Raw genomic sequence first — 14415 nt, forward strand, 5'->3', positions numbered from 1 at the left:
GCTTCAAGTTCCTACATTGTGTAAGTTGAACATTGGATTGGCTTCTAAACTAGTTGTGATGTCATAAATAATATGGAGGGGGACTTAAACTTTTAAGCTAACATGGACAAGAAGTCCTCAAAGTGTTTTAAAAAAAATGAACACCTACAATTCGATGACAACTGAGCAAACTCCATCAGATGATGAAGATTATGTGGTATGGTCAAGAGCTCCAGAACAGGTGAGATTGTTTTGTCAGCTCTTGATTCTAAGAAATCCAAGAATGAACTTTGAAACTGAAAGCGTTGGTTGGTTGGTTAAACAAGACAAGAGACGATCTAGTTAGTCAGCACGAACACATCGAAGAAAGAGCGCCACATGATGAGACTCAAACTCAAAATGTTAAAACACAATGTATGATGTTAGTGACAAAAACAAAACCACACATATTCAACACTGGACTCACAGAGTCGACAAAATGGCACATTTCTCCTCAGGGAGCAGTTATTCTTGAATCTGACAGGACTCCCACGTCACCATGAATCAAACTGGCCTTACGACAACCTAACCGCTGGCTTTAAAGGTCTTTTCTGCTGTCTTTCTTTGTCTGATTTCCACCTCTTGGCCTTTCAGTGCTCTTCTGAACCATGTGAGTTGCTGTCCGGCGAAGAGGAGAAAGAAGTTTTTAGCAGTTCGGGTGGAGAGGGGTCCTCATCTGTGCCAACATTCTGGCATTTACAGGGACGCCCTGAGGAGCGCTGGAGCTCGACCAGGACTGATACGCACACAGCGTCCAGAAAACGCACACACACACACACAGAGGCACATGTACGCCAAAAGGCATCTGTGTGTGTGTGTGTAAAAGAAACACACATGCAAAAAGGGAACAAATCATCCAAACATACATCTAAACACGTGTGTGATCATGATATCTGACTGCACAAAAGATCAAATAAACAATACATACGCATGAGATCACCCTTTGACTTCAACACACATGAAGACAAATTAGCAGAGACAAAAAAAAACAGGCACGCACACACACACACACTGTAATGAGAACAGCTGGAGAGGGTGCAGGCGGGTGCACAAGGGGAAAGAAGCAGAGAGGGAGGGAGGGATGTCCTCTGCTTCTCACCTTGACTGCCAGACCCTCACTGTGCATTTGGGGATTTTCCAAAGGGAACCAGAGATAACCTGCCTTACCTCTACGCTACCTTTCCCCCCATCTCTCTACCTTTCTTTTTCTCTCTCTCTTTCCTCTTTCATCCTTCACATTTCCTCCTATCTCCTTCCTCGGGGCCACGTGTGTCTGCACGCTTTTGCTGTCACGTCAGAAGAGGATGGTGCGCTTGTGTTTGTGTGTGTGTGTGTGTGTGTGTGTGTGTGTGTGTGTGATGAGGGGAGGAGGGGTTGGGTGGGAGAGGGGGAGAAAGACACTGAGAGAGAAAAGAGAAAGGAAGGAGAGCGTAGGAAAGGAAACAAGAGTGCTGACTCGAAGAAAAAGAGACAAGCGCTTTCTGATTCGATGGACGGGTGAGGAAGGTCAGAGGAGAGGAGTGTGTGTGTGTGTGTGTGTGTGTGTGTGTGTGTGTGTGTGTGTGTGTGTGTGTGTGTGTGTGTGTGTGTGTGTGTGCGGTCCTCTCAGGTCATACTGTAAGAAGACTTTGTTGAAGGCTTTGTTGAGGGAACTGACTAATTGCCAGTTTGCCACCTGTCAGGTGTGTCTGTGTGTGCGTGTGAGGGCACACAAATGTGTGTGTGTGTACAATATGTAGGAGGACTTTTATATACTGTTTGTTTATTTTGTATTCACTTATATACTATTATATGTGGCTGTTGTTAACCTGCACAGTCCAGATCAGCACTTGTGGGTACTGTAGATGAGATGATTATTCATGACTCAGTGGAAGTAGCTCTGATGCTGCATGCTAATACTTTAGCATTATGACAGAATAATAACTAACGGCAGGTCACTTGCATTTTTGCCGAGGAAGCTGCTTTGAAGCCAAATGATTAGTAATTTTATGAGACAAGCAGCCAACTTGGGGCGTTTTGTGATTGATAAAACTTAATGCAACTCCTATTTCTTGTTCTTACAGGAGTGAGTTTTACATAATAAAATATTAATGTTTCATTTTTACCTGTGTTGTAGTTGTATCCTACGTTGTATCTTATGTTCTACGATGACATGTATACATAAAGAAGAATGTGAGTGATGCATGACACATTCCTGCCAGTAACGGTGATGCTAATCAGTAATGCATCCAAGCCTTAGAACATGAAAGATAAGAAGATAAACAGGTGACACATGCCAACCATGTCAACTGGAGAAGGTGACACCTACACAGATGATGGTGGCAGTAATGTGTGAAAAGAGTAGCTCAACTAATTTGAAAAAACAAAATGTATGATTTGACTTAAAAATATATCCACACATGGAGTCAATTGTTAACACTACATGTTGCAACTGAAAGTGAGTGAAAACTACTTAGCAAGTGAGCAGAGCAGTTTAAACACTGAGATAAACGTAATGAATACACGGTTTAAATCGTCAGCTTGGAAGCGCTACATAAATGGTGAAAAACTAATAAAACATTTGTGGTGAACTAAAAGTACTTGAGGTTGAAAAAGTGATGGATAAATGGTTGAAATCGTAGGCTAAAAGTAATAAATACATGGTCAAAATATTTAGCTTCTGATACTCCAAGAGGTAGGCTTAGTACGGTTGCAAAGCTGACCGAAACAACCAAAATATTGACCGTTCAAATGTATGAAAAAAACATTGTAACAACATCCCGTTTAAAATCAATTCAAGTGAGTATATTTAGAAAATGACAGGAAGTGTCGATGAAGAGGTGCTGGAGTTCATCTGACAGGGCTGTGCAGGGGTACAACACACCAAAAAAAAGGTTGGGAACCACTGGTGTGCTGGATAGCACAATGAAGCAAATTGTTGAAACATGACTACAATGGTTGCATTAAAAGGATGAATTTTTATATTTGTTGATAATGTATGAATCGGGATACAGAAGGATGAACAGGATATGCAATAAAACAATTAAAACACATCACCTCTCTTTAGCTAAGACAATGCCAGTTGCCTGTTATCAGTAAGTGCTGAACAATGCTTTTCATGACCTAATTGAAAATGAAAAGATTCAGTGCATAGATCTTGTGACCTACTCTTCACAACAGCTCTGAACTACATATCCTGAAGAGACTATCCCCATACACTCTCTCTCTCTCTCTCACACATACTTTCTCTCTGCCAGTCTCCACAGAGAAAGTAACTGTTCGCTGTTATAGAGCGTCAGTGTGATGATGGATGTGGTAACGCTCTATATCACCAAAGACCATCCATCCCAATTAACTGGTTCTGTAAGACAAGGCAGCAAAATGCCACAGCAGGAGGTTCATAAAGTCCAACTTCACTTATTGGAATAATTTGCAGTAAAAACTTGTGTACCTATATTGTCTCCATACATAATGTGCTTTGAATCCTGTAAATTATCACATTAAATTTATCAACCAATACACCTACATGTGTGCTTCTGCAACTCTGTCTCATTGTGTGTTTGTGACCTTGTGTGTGTGTGTGTGTGTTTATAGATTGTTAGTACCGATCAGAATGCAGAACAGGGCTTTACCCTCACATCTCATTGGGACAGCTCTTGTCAAAATGCAGCAAGGCTATCGTGTTGGCTCTGGATGTAGCTGCAGCATTTTTAGGTGGATATGAAATCCTTCCTCCTCCCTGACGTCCTACATCCTCCCTTCCCCATTCCCCATTCCCCTGCCCTTCCTTTCTCATTTCATCCTCATGCCTCCCTTCCTGCATCATAACCTCCTCTCCTTCTCATTCCTCCCTCCCTCCCTCTCTCCCTCCCTCCTCTCCTAGGTTGGCCATATGAGCAGAGGTGTTCCCTATTAAGCGGCCGGTGCCTCCGTGCATCTCAAAAGGAGTTCCCAGTGGATCCCCGGCTGAGAGGAGGCCACAAACAGCGCAGAGAAAAGGCAGGGAGGGGAGGGAACAAACAAGTGAGAAACACTGAACAAGCAAATTAGGGGTATGGGGGAACCGGTAGGGGAGATAAATGGAGGTGGAAGGCAATCAGGGAATGAATAATCATGGAGATAATGTGGAGAGATCAGTAATGAAGTCGAGGGTAGAGGCCTGGTCACACCAGAAAGTGGCACAGCAAAATGCATACTTGGTAACATCATCCCAAGGGTAGTCAGTGAACTAATATAGCTGGCGAGCTAACCAACATTAACCACCTGGGAATGCTAGTCAGTCAATAGCTTCCTGGGCTTTTTTCAATTTTCTCCATAAGTCTTTTTTAATAAAGTGTGAGTGCTTCTAGGTGAAGAATCTGTGTTAGAAAAGAACTGGGAGAATGCTTTAGAAAAAATAGGAGGCCGGCTGGAAATGGCTCTTGCCAAGCATGTCTTACAGAGGGAGGACAGTGGTAATTAACCATCTAATGTCCTTCTCATTATGGCACAGATTAGTTTGTGTGGATCCTCCTTCAATTTTCCTTTAAGAATTCAAGCTGTTTTTTAAATTTCTTTTGGGATAAATTGCATTGGATTCCTCAGGCTGTTCTTTTTCTTCTAATGGAAGATAGAGGACAAGGACTAATACATTTGGCCAGCAGAGGTGCTGCTTTCCGCCTTCAGTTTAGTCAGGGACTGCTGTTTGGCCCTAAAGACCTGGTGTGCAGACCACTGGCACACATAGTTCTGCAACATTTTCATGGTCTGGTACTGCATGACTCACTGTTCATGATGGATTTAAGGACTCTGAAGTTCCAGACTTTGCCAATTTTCTACCGTGAACTTTTCACAGAGTGGAAAACGTTGGTGAAGGAGAGAATAATGTGACTCTTTATACTGGTTGTTGTGGGAGCCTGTGTTGAATGGAGGATGTTTGGATACCCCCTGCTGGGCAGGATCAGCAGTTGCAGAAGTGTTCTGCAGAGCAGGGATTCTAACCTTTGGATCTGTATTGAACATTGCTGGACCTGAATTGGATAATGCAGCTGTTGTAGCAGCTGGCCTGGGAGTGAGATCTGTGAAGATCATCAGCAAGCTGCTTGAACACTGGAAACGCTGTTTGACTGGACATGAATGCCTCCTGTTGAATGAGTGCAGTAATGGTTTGTGCCTCATATAGATGATCCTTTTTACTTGTTTAGGTATTCATCCCAGTTTTGATTACTGTGCTGGTTCTTTTTCAGACGAGAAAAGTCATACTTATTTAAATGTGGAAGATTTAAAAGGTAAAGATTTGCATGAAATGGTGGCTAAATAAAAGTACACTTCACAATTGGGTTGAGACAACTTGGCAAGATCAACTACACTTGGGATGTGATGTGAAACCAGCTTGAATGGGTTTTTATAAGCCACCATTAACAAAAAAGGTAGCTGACTCACAGTGGAGAGTTTTGCATTGGATTGTAGCAGTCAATGCTTTTATTTCTGTTATTAATCAAGGTGTAAGTGATAAATGTCCCTTTTGTCCTTGCAAAGAAACTGTGTTCCACTGTTACTTGGAGTGCATGCATCTGGTACCACTATACATGTTGGTAGGGGAGGTTTTCTCCACACAAATGTTCACGTTTTCAATACAAAAAGTCTGCAAAACACAAATGTCAACTCTTGGGACAAATTAAGATAGCTATTTATGTAAACAGAAAGAGGAAGATTGATGACTCGGTGGACACTGATGTAAAATTACTGTTTACTAGGATGGTGAAAGCCAGAATAATGATTGAGTTTAATTATAACAAAGAAATGAAGGATCAGTTCAGCATGACCTGGGCTTATGGTGTTGTGAAATGAAAACCAACTTACTTTTTCTGTGGAGTTGATGTGATGTGATTTATTTTTGAGTATTTTTATTTATTTGTGTTTTGAAGATGGGTGTATTTTAAATGTATTTGTAATTGTATTCAAATGGCTTGTTGAAAGATTGATAGAATAAAGTACTTTTTAAAAATCAAATATCTCTCTCTCTCTCTCTCTTTCTGTCTGTCTGTCATCTGTTGTTCATTTACTGCATTGACTGTTCATATTTTTTAACATACATAGGTTACTCCCAATAGTAGTTTTGATGCGTGGGCATAGGCGCAGTCTACAGAGCCTACAAACAACTTGTCAAATGCAGTTGGACAGCCCACACCCAGCGGAGCCCATTGTGGGCATGCAGGATGCCCAAGTGGGACAGCCCTAACTCAGCCCACACTTTGGGCTGGGTATGGGCCCTACGTCTGGGATGTCATCTGGGTCTCATAGTGTGCCCTGCATTTCACGCCGGTAATGGGGCCCATAGTGGGCTTCCCCTGCGGGCTCAATTTTCTGCCTACAGTGGCTCTCCCTGGCATTTTGTTCTTGGGGTTACACATCATTTCAGTCAATGAAAAGTTTAACATAAGCTTAACCAAAATATATATTTATACCAAAAAAATTCCTCTCTCATAACTGCAAAATCTGCAAATCTTTCTTCCTCTGAGGAAGCAGTTTATACTCTGACAGGGTAAATAAAATTGGATATGGTGCAACACAGCTAATAAGCTATGCTAGCCAAAAAAAGCAACGATAGCTTGCTTTCTTTTGAGCTCTCCACTTGCTCAAAGGTTAGCACTGTCAGGACTTCATGAATTCACATTTTCAAAGTTGGACTCGATTCGAAACTCGATTTACTTCGTCTTTCTGAGAGAACTGATGTGGTAATTCCATTGAAACAAATTTGTTCTACAGCTAAATTTAATGGTGTTGCGACCAGGTCTTTAAGAAAAGATGAAAAGAAAGAAACAAAACTCAATGAGTCCAGTCATCTTCGGAAGAGGAGAAAAGAGCTGACAGAATGTGTCTTTCATCTAACTTGATCACAGAAACATTGTTACAGCTCTGAGTTTTTTTAGTTTAAACCTCTCTGGACAACAGTGTGCATTAAGTATGGAAAACTGCACCTTCTCAGGCCTCTCAACATGCCATTGATACACATACTGTACTATAGCTATGTTTGTCTCTCCCCTGTGAAAAAAGGGAGAAAATGGGGTTTATTTCTCCCTCCCTTCCACCCCACCAATGCTTCTCCGTACTGGGTTGCAAGTGGAGTTGTGTTCTTTGTTATCCTCGGAGTGTAGATCCACAATGTCATCCGGTTGATAAAGTTTTACTTTCCCAAACTTTCCCCTGTTAACTGCGGAGAGTTTGTCCAAAGCTGGTCCCGTGTATCAGAGTCCGGCCCAATTATGTCTGCCTGCCTCTGTCAGATTGTTTATACCTGGCTGCACATGTGTGTTTGTGAGGATGTGGAGGGTGGCTAAATTGCACAAGGGAATGTTTGTGTGAGTAAAGGTTCATTTTTTGTTGTGTGTGTGTGTGTGTGGACAGGTTCATTTTTTGTTGTATGTGTGTGTGCCTTTGACTACATCTCAAAATACTGTGGCCCCCCCCTGCCCCCCCCTCATCATCCACACATTCCTCCTCCCGCCTGCCATCTCTCTACCCGGGAGGCTTTTCCAGAGCACACAGCTAATAAAGTGGGCCAGGTCCACGGCTGAGCACTATTTTTATCAGAAAGCAATTTTCAGGAAGTGCCCACAGGTAAGCGGGTCCCAGCGCCTCAGACAATGGAGCCATGACAAGGAGTTTCCCTCCGCCATTAACCTCTGCTGAGCAACTCCCGAATGCCCAGGTGCTCCAGGAGCACTACACTGCCACCAAATAAACCTGCTCCTTGTCCCTGCATTATTAACAAGACCCCCAAAACCTCTTTATTTTCCATAAATTCCTGGAGATGAAATGGATACATGACTGATGACCGCCAGATGATTCTTATTTGCATTTTAATGCTTTCTCAGTATTTATGATTTGGGATTTGTAGTGGGTAAGTCATGATGGAAAGAGTGAGAATAAAGAGGGTTGGGTAGTGACTGAGAGAATAAAGGTACTGCAGAGGTGAAGGCGAAGGGGGGAGTGATGAAGAGGAGGGGTGTACTGGTGGGATGTTTAAAGGCAGATGGATACACACAGCCCATCTGGCCTCTCTCTTCATACAGCTGGACTATCTTGCGCTGTAATGCAAATGTTTCTGTTCTTGCATATTATAATCACGGAGTCAGGCATCAGTTATTAGTGATTATTATTTTCACTGAGGTGTAAATGTATAGATGGAGGTCACGTAGCTGTATGGGAATTATGAGTAGAGATGAGAGTGTTTTTGACATTTTGCATCAAGTGGGAATCAGAGCTAATTTTAGCAAGGTAAACTTTCTAAGTGGAATATAAACTTAGCAGCACAATGGGTCCTTCCAAAGATTAAATTACTAAGGGCCAGACATCTTAAATTGCGTTATAATGTTATTCTATCAGTGGCGTACCATAGAAGTTGACCGTGTACTTCCTAGCAACGCCAACGCCATGCTGCCTCCAACACTGACTGTACAGGTGCTCACCCTCATATGTCTACCCTCTGTATCTTATATATCTGATCAGTGTGTGAGTCACATATTTGGAGCTGTGCTGCAAAATGTTATCCCAAAGCATGCCACCTACACGTGTCTTGTACTTGCTGCATGTTGCCCTAACAATTAACATTCACCTGGGACAGCTGTCACGATTTTGGCACCATGACAGTTTTGCCGAGGCAGCATTAACATGGAAGACATCGACTAACATGACCGGATCGGTATCTGGGGAGATGCTTCATTTCAGTCGGAATTAAAAAGGTACATACTTTCACAGAAATGTATTCGCAACAAGCAGAAATGTTAAACTACTCTGGTAATGTCTTTTCTATATTACTGTCAGTTCATATTGGGTTGAGACATGGATTACATCCAAGAATAGATATGAACAGACATTCAAAAAAAAATCAGATTGCTCTAAAGGGAAAGGTAATTGAGAATAAAAAAAGTGGAGAAATGGGAGCGGGTAGTAAGAGAGGAAAGCTGACTGTGAGAGGAAAAGGTTTCGGGGCGAGGAGGCGGAGGATAAAGGGAGAGAGGGGAAGGGAGAACAGAGGGGTAGAGGAGAGAGCTAGGACAAGGACAGCAGATAAGGGACACATCAAGACAGAGATATATATTTTGAATAGAAGAGGTTCATGGGTTGACAAAAAACAAGGGAGGAGGAAAGTGGGGAAAGAAATAGACAAACCACAAGAGAGGCCAACAGACACAAATGGCTGGACAGGGAGCAAGACAGACTGACAGGCGAGTAAAAGCTGTACAAGTGAGACAGAGGGGGGGGGGGGGGGGGGAAAGAAAGATGAGCATGGCGGCGGTTGTTGCTCCCAGCGGAGACGTTATGTTCGCTATGAGTCTGGGCCTGTCAGGCCATCCTTCTCTCTCCCTCTCTCCCTTCCCAGCATCCATTACTCCCCCTTTCCCCCCTTCTCTTTCTGTCTTCCTCCTCTTGAAACAGTGACAACAATCAGCCCTGTTTGTTGTTACTAGTGGTAAGATCCAGCCTGTCCTGTCAATCAAATGGCCCTGCCATGCTCTATCTTGGAGGAGTGTGAAGAGCCCTAGCCTTGAATACAGATATTCTTGTGTGTGTGTGTGTGTGTGTGTGTGTGTGTGTGTGTGTGTGTGTGTGTGTTGATGGATGCATACTAGGAAGCTTTACATTGCATGTACAGCATGTAATGTTACGTCTGTCCATTCCTAATGACAGAATTTTGTCTTTTCTTTTTAAGCTTCGGTGTCAGCAGGTGTCTCATTTCAACAAAAACTCCATTTCCATCCTGCACATTTTTTATGTAAATGCACAAAAACTGATGCTTTGCCGTGACTCACTCCTCTATTCTCCTTCTCGACTCTATTATCATCTGGTTTTATCCTCCTGAAAAAAGTGACTCATGGTAGGACAAAAGGACATTTGCTCCATTATTTAGCCCGTAACTCCCTTTTTACTTATCTTGCCCAAAACAACTCACAAATCCAAAAAAGACTTTAAGACGTTAGAAGTGTGTTATTTTTCTTTGGAGTCGGGTACTTTGTGGTAACACATAAATTTGGCCTCCTCTTCCTTTGCCTCCATCTCTCCTGAGTGCTAAAACAAGCACCAGAGTGTTACTTAGGTGATTCTTAAATATGTCTCTGGGCTGAAGTGGGATGTTTTAGTCGCTGTCTTCTTCACTAAGGTAGGTGCATCAACACTCAGGAGAGGAAAAAAGTTAATTTGTCTTTAGCTGAAATAATTCCTAATTATTTTTTCTCTCTGTCCTCACAGGAGCTGCTTTCACTGCCACTGTGTTTAATGTGTCTGGAGGTTTAAGTGTGTTGTCTGGTTAAATGAAGCCAGAGAGGACAGTTGGGGATTTACCGCACTTGTATGTGATCAATAATTCATGCTGTGTTTGCAGGGGAGACACCACAGTGCCAACTAAAGTAATCAAACGCCATGTACATAGATATTTATTGTGTATCGAGTGTGTGTTCGTGGGTACTTTTAATCACAGCTATAAAGACTCTATGGAGTAGCAGGGCAGCCTAAAAACTGCATTTCTACCAAAGGACCCTATTCCAAACCCTTCCTGCATCACTGAGCAAGAAACTAAATCTCTACCACCTACAGTACAGGACTGCTGCTCTATAGCTCCCACTGACCTTTGACCTCCCTGTAGAGGAAACAGAGAAAAGAGAATTTCTCTATTGGCATCACTGACCTTGACCAAGAATTGTTTGAAAGACCTGAGACCATGTTTACAGATTAATGTCTCATATATCTGTCACGAGATTAAGCAGTAAAAGAAAAGTAGAATACACCATCAAGTACGTTTCCTAACAAGGCCATGCTAGCAGCTACATGCTACAGTCAATGACAATGCTTACATGTTGATGTTTAGCAGGTATCATGTTTACCATGTTCACCATCTTAATTTAGCATTATTAACATTTGCTAATTAGCATCAAACACAAAGTGCAGCTGAGGCAGATGAGAATGTCATCAGTTTGGCAGATATTTGGTCATTAAATGAGACATTTCACTCAAAACCACACATTTGAACCTCATGGTGGCACTAGAGGAAAAGTCAGGGAATCTACAGTCATCAGGATTCATCCTCTGAGAACCATGAATCTCTGTACTAAATTGTGTGCCAATCCATCCAGTAGATGTTGAGATATCTGACAGGATAAGTGAAAACTTTAACCTGCTGGTGGTCCCAGAGGAAAAGTCAGGGTATCACCACAGTTATTGGGATTTATCCACTGGGGACCATGGATATCTGTACAAAATGACATGTCAATCCATTCAGTAGTCCAAAAGACTGACCAGCACTGCCTCTGGCTAAAAACTGCTGTGTTTAACCTGTTTAATATGTGTGCAAGATATGCCCGAGGTCACAGCAAATATTTGAAATATTAGATGATTAGATGAAATTTCAGTGATCCCCACAAGGGAAAATAAATTGTGGCAGTAGAGAACCAATCTAGATTACAATCCCTAGAGTAACGCCACTAGCATGACTAAATATATTGATTGGAACATGAGAATAGCAGTATCTTTTAACATTATAACCCATTAACCTCAATCACCTTGCAGTGCATGGATGGTTGACCCCTCTCAACCCTTTTCTGTCACCTTTTTGCTGTTTTTACCTCTCTCTCATCTCCCTGCAATGCAAACCCAAGAACCACCAACCATCCAACAACCATTATCTCAAAACTCTCCCTCATTATAAATCTTTAAAGAAAAAGCACACATGAGAAATTAAACAATGTTTTCCCTTCTCCAACAGTCCCACCGTGCAGTTTCCACCACAGTTAACTGCTGACTGTGTGCAGACAGCAACAGGAAATAAGAAAATATGCAACATGGCTCTTTATATCTATGTCCTGAAATGGCACGAGTACAATGTACCTTTCTTTGACAACTGTATATGTTCATATTAAAAATTTCTTTGACTGTTTGCTTGCTCACCCCTCAGGCGGAGACGCAGGGGCATTGGTCCCTGCACATGCTAACAGTTGCATAACAGGGTGTTACGCTCCACACTGCCTCTCTCTGGGCCCTGAAGGCAGCAAGCCCAAAACATGCCTTCCTCCTCTATTTCTGTTCTCTGTCTTTCTCTCCATCTTTCACTTGTGCTCACATTTGCACAGAACAATAGCAGAGCAGGTAGTTTAAGGTGTGGGAGGGGAGGGGGTGAATCTCTCCTTTGTCCTCCCTCTATTCTCATCTCAGAGGGATTTTCTCTAACGTTTGTCTTCTTCCTCTCTCTCTCTCTGTCTCTCTCTGTCTCTCTCCCTGTGGTTCTTTCCCTTAGTGAAAATGGGTCACCTTTCTTCCGTCAAGAGAATGCTTGGGTAAGTATAACCTCTATATCTGTGTGTGTGTGTGTGTGTGTGTGTGTGTGTGTGTGTGTGTGTACAAGGTTTTTACTGTCTAGGGGGGTTCCAAGCTCTGGAAAAGTCATGTGCAAGGACCATTTTCTGGGGCTCATTAGGGGAAAAGTTTGGGTTTTTTGGGTTGGGGTTAAAGTAGGGTTAGAGTGGGGTTAAAATATGGATTTGGGCTATGGTTTGACAGTTACAACTATTCCAAAATGTTTCTTTTTTTTTTGAGATATGAAGCCTTAATCACAAGAAGCGGATTAAAATTGAGGTTCATAGATTGTCAATTCACCTTCTAGTAGGAATTCTTATATTGTAATTGTCGGGGCTTTTCCTGACCAAACATGATGTAACAAAACTCGGGAGGGAATATGAATCCCGGAACTGCACTAGCACTCACCCCAAGCTGGACCTGCCAACTGCTTCACGTCATGTTATGTGATTTCTGGGCAAAGAAGGGCTTTGAATTTTTAAGAATTGTGAATTCTGTGTCTGACTGCAGCTTGTGGTCAACAAAGTAAGCAGCTGATAGAATTAGAGAGAGACATTAGGTAATATGTCGTGTATACACAGCAGCAGCAGAGAGAGGACTTTGTGTATTTCTGCATGTTCTGATTTTCATTGTTCCACCTGATAGGAAAACTTGAATCTCCGCTCCTCGACACCGGCAGTATGTATGCATGCAGCATTAGGTGGACTTTGAAGTGAGCGCACCGATGCACTTCAAACAAGATCTCATACACTTTGCCTGCGTGCCAAGAGGAAAAAGGGTGAAAAAAAAAAGAGCTTTTCTCTGCATCCTGATATAGTGCACTCTGATCCATCCCTCTGTCTCTTCATCTATTCTTCCATCTACCTCTCAAATCTGTGGCTCAGCTCTGCCGCTTCTCTCAACGTGAAACAACCGGCAGGTAGAACTGTACGAGCTGTTTCACAAGATAGTGCTGCTCTGACCGAGAGCGGGGAAGTGTTTCATGCACAGGTGCTTACAGATGTTAAATAAGAGTTTCAGACGTCACCAGCTCAGCCGGTCACTGTCACTGTGTGGGTAAAAGGAACAAGTAATCACTGTACACTTAGATGTTGTGTGGACTGCTCATCAGGTGACTTAATCGCTAATAATTTACTGTAACAATAGACAACGTACTGAAAAGAAGAAGTTTTCATTTCTCTAGTAGAAGTGGTGACTTAATACTTATAATACTACTCGTCTGTGGTCTATTTATGAGTTTTTCTGGAGCTTTTAATAACTAAGCAAACTCCATCCACAGAGGAAGACTGTGAGATGCAGCTGAAAGCTCCAGCAAAACTACTAAGTGGAACTTGAGTCAAGATTTTTCTTCTTAAACATTTATATCCAATTTTACTTCTTACTGAGACATATTTAGATCCTATCCAGCACGTCTTGCATACTGTGTTCTACTGTATCCAGCTGTTCATATGATGTTACAGTGGTGTTAAATAAAGATACATATGTAGTAAGATTAAGGGTATCTGTACCTATGAAAAGACATAGATGTGTTTGATTTAACAATCCAGGCAAGTAGAGATAACTCACCATTGAAAGCAACAAACTTCATTAAAACTTTACAAAAAAAAATAAAGTTTTACAATTTTAACTTTTGTGTTTGTTCTATTTTAAAAACTCAAATACAGTGCATGCTGGGAAGTTTATGTTAATAAGCTATGATGTTTCTAAACAACTTAAATGGATATGTAAATGACCAATCAGCTGTGCATTTCACTTTCTGAGAGCCATAACTGGATGATTTAAGTTGACTTGAAAATAACAAACTTATGTGATTGTTGACAGAAGAGACTTGATTAAGAAATTATGTGGTGAAGTGAAAAATGTGTTATTTCTGCATTTTTCTGCATCATTCATCTTTAATGAGGGAAAAGACTAGCTTGGTTTGTCGGTAACTTCATCTTTTCTTTAAATGCTGATGCTTTCTGTCATAAAAACTTGCATTGCACTGCACATTTACAGCGAACAAAGACTAATGAAGGTAATCTGCTACTGTATATATATAAATGTAAATCAATTTGTCTGGTTTGGATTGGATTGGTTTCATCTAAATCA

The 14415-nt window shown here is 41.8% G+C and overlaps 1 protein-coding gene across 6 annotated transcripts in view; it reads right to left on the bottom strand.

Annotated features, from left to right (window-relative positions):
- The window catches only part of fgf11a (fibroblast growth factor 11a), a 94428-nt gene that overhangs the window by 14101 nt on the left and 65912 nt on the right, over positions 1-14415 (bottom strand). Inside the window, exon 5 of one of the 6 annotated variants that reach the window (XM_042401071.1) lies at positions 3895-5119. The exons of the other annotated variants lie outside the window; for them this stretch is intronic. Coding sequence (XP_042257005.1) covers positions 4973-5119 — 147 coding nt within the window. The 3' untranslated portion in view covers positions 3895-4972. Of the gene's footprint in view, positions 1-3894; positions 5120-14415 lie in introns of those variants that run through there. 6 annotated transcript variants of the gene reach the window in all.

This window comes from Thunnus maccoyii, chromosome 22, assembly GCF_910596095.1.
Source record: "Thunnus maccoyii chromosome 22, fThuMac1.1, whole genome shotgun sequence".
Classification (NCBI taxonomy): Eukaryota; Metazoa; Chordata; class Actinopteri; order Scombriformes; family Scombridae; genus Thunnus; species Thunnus maccoyii.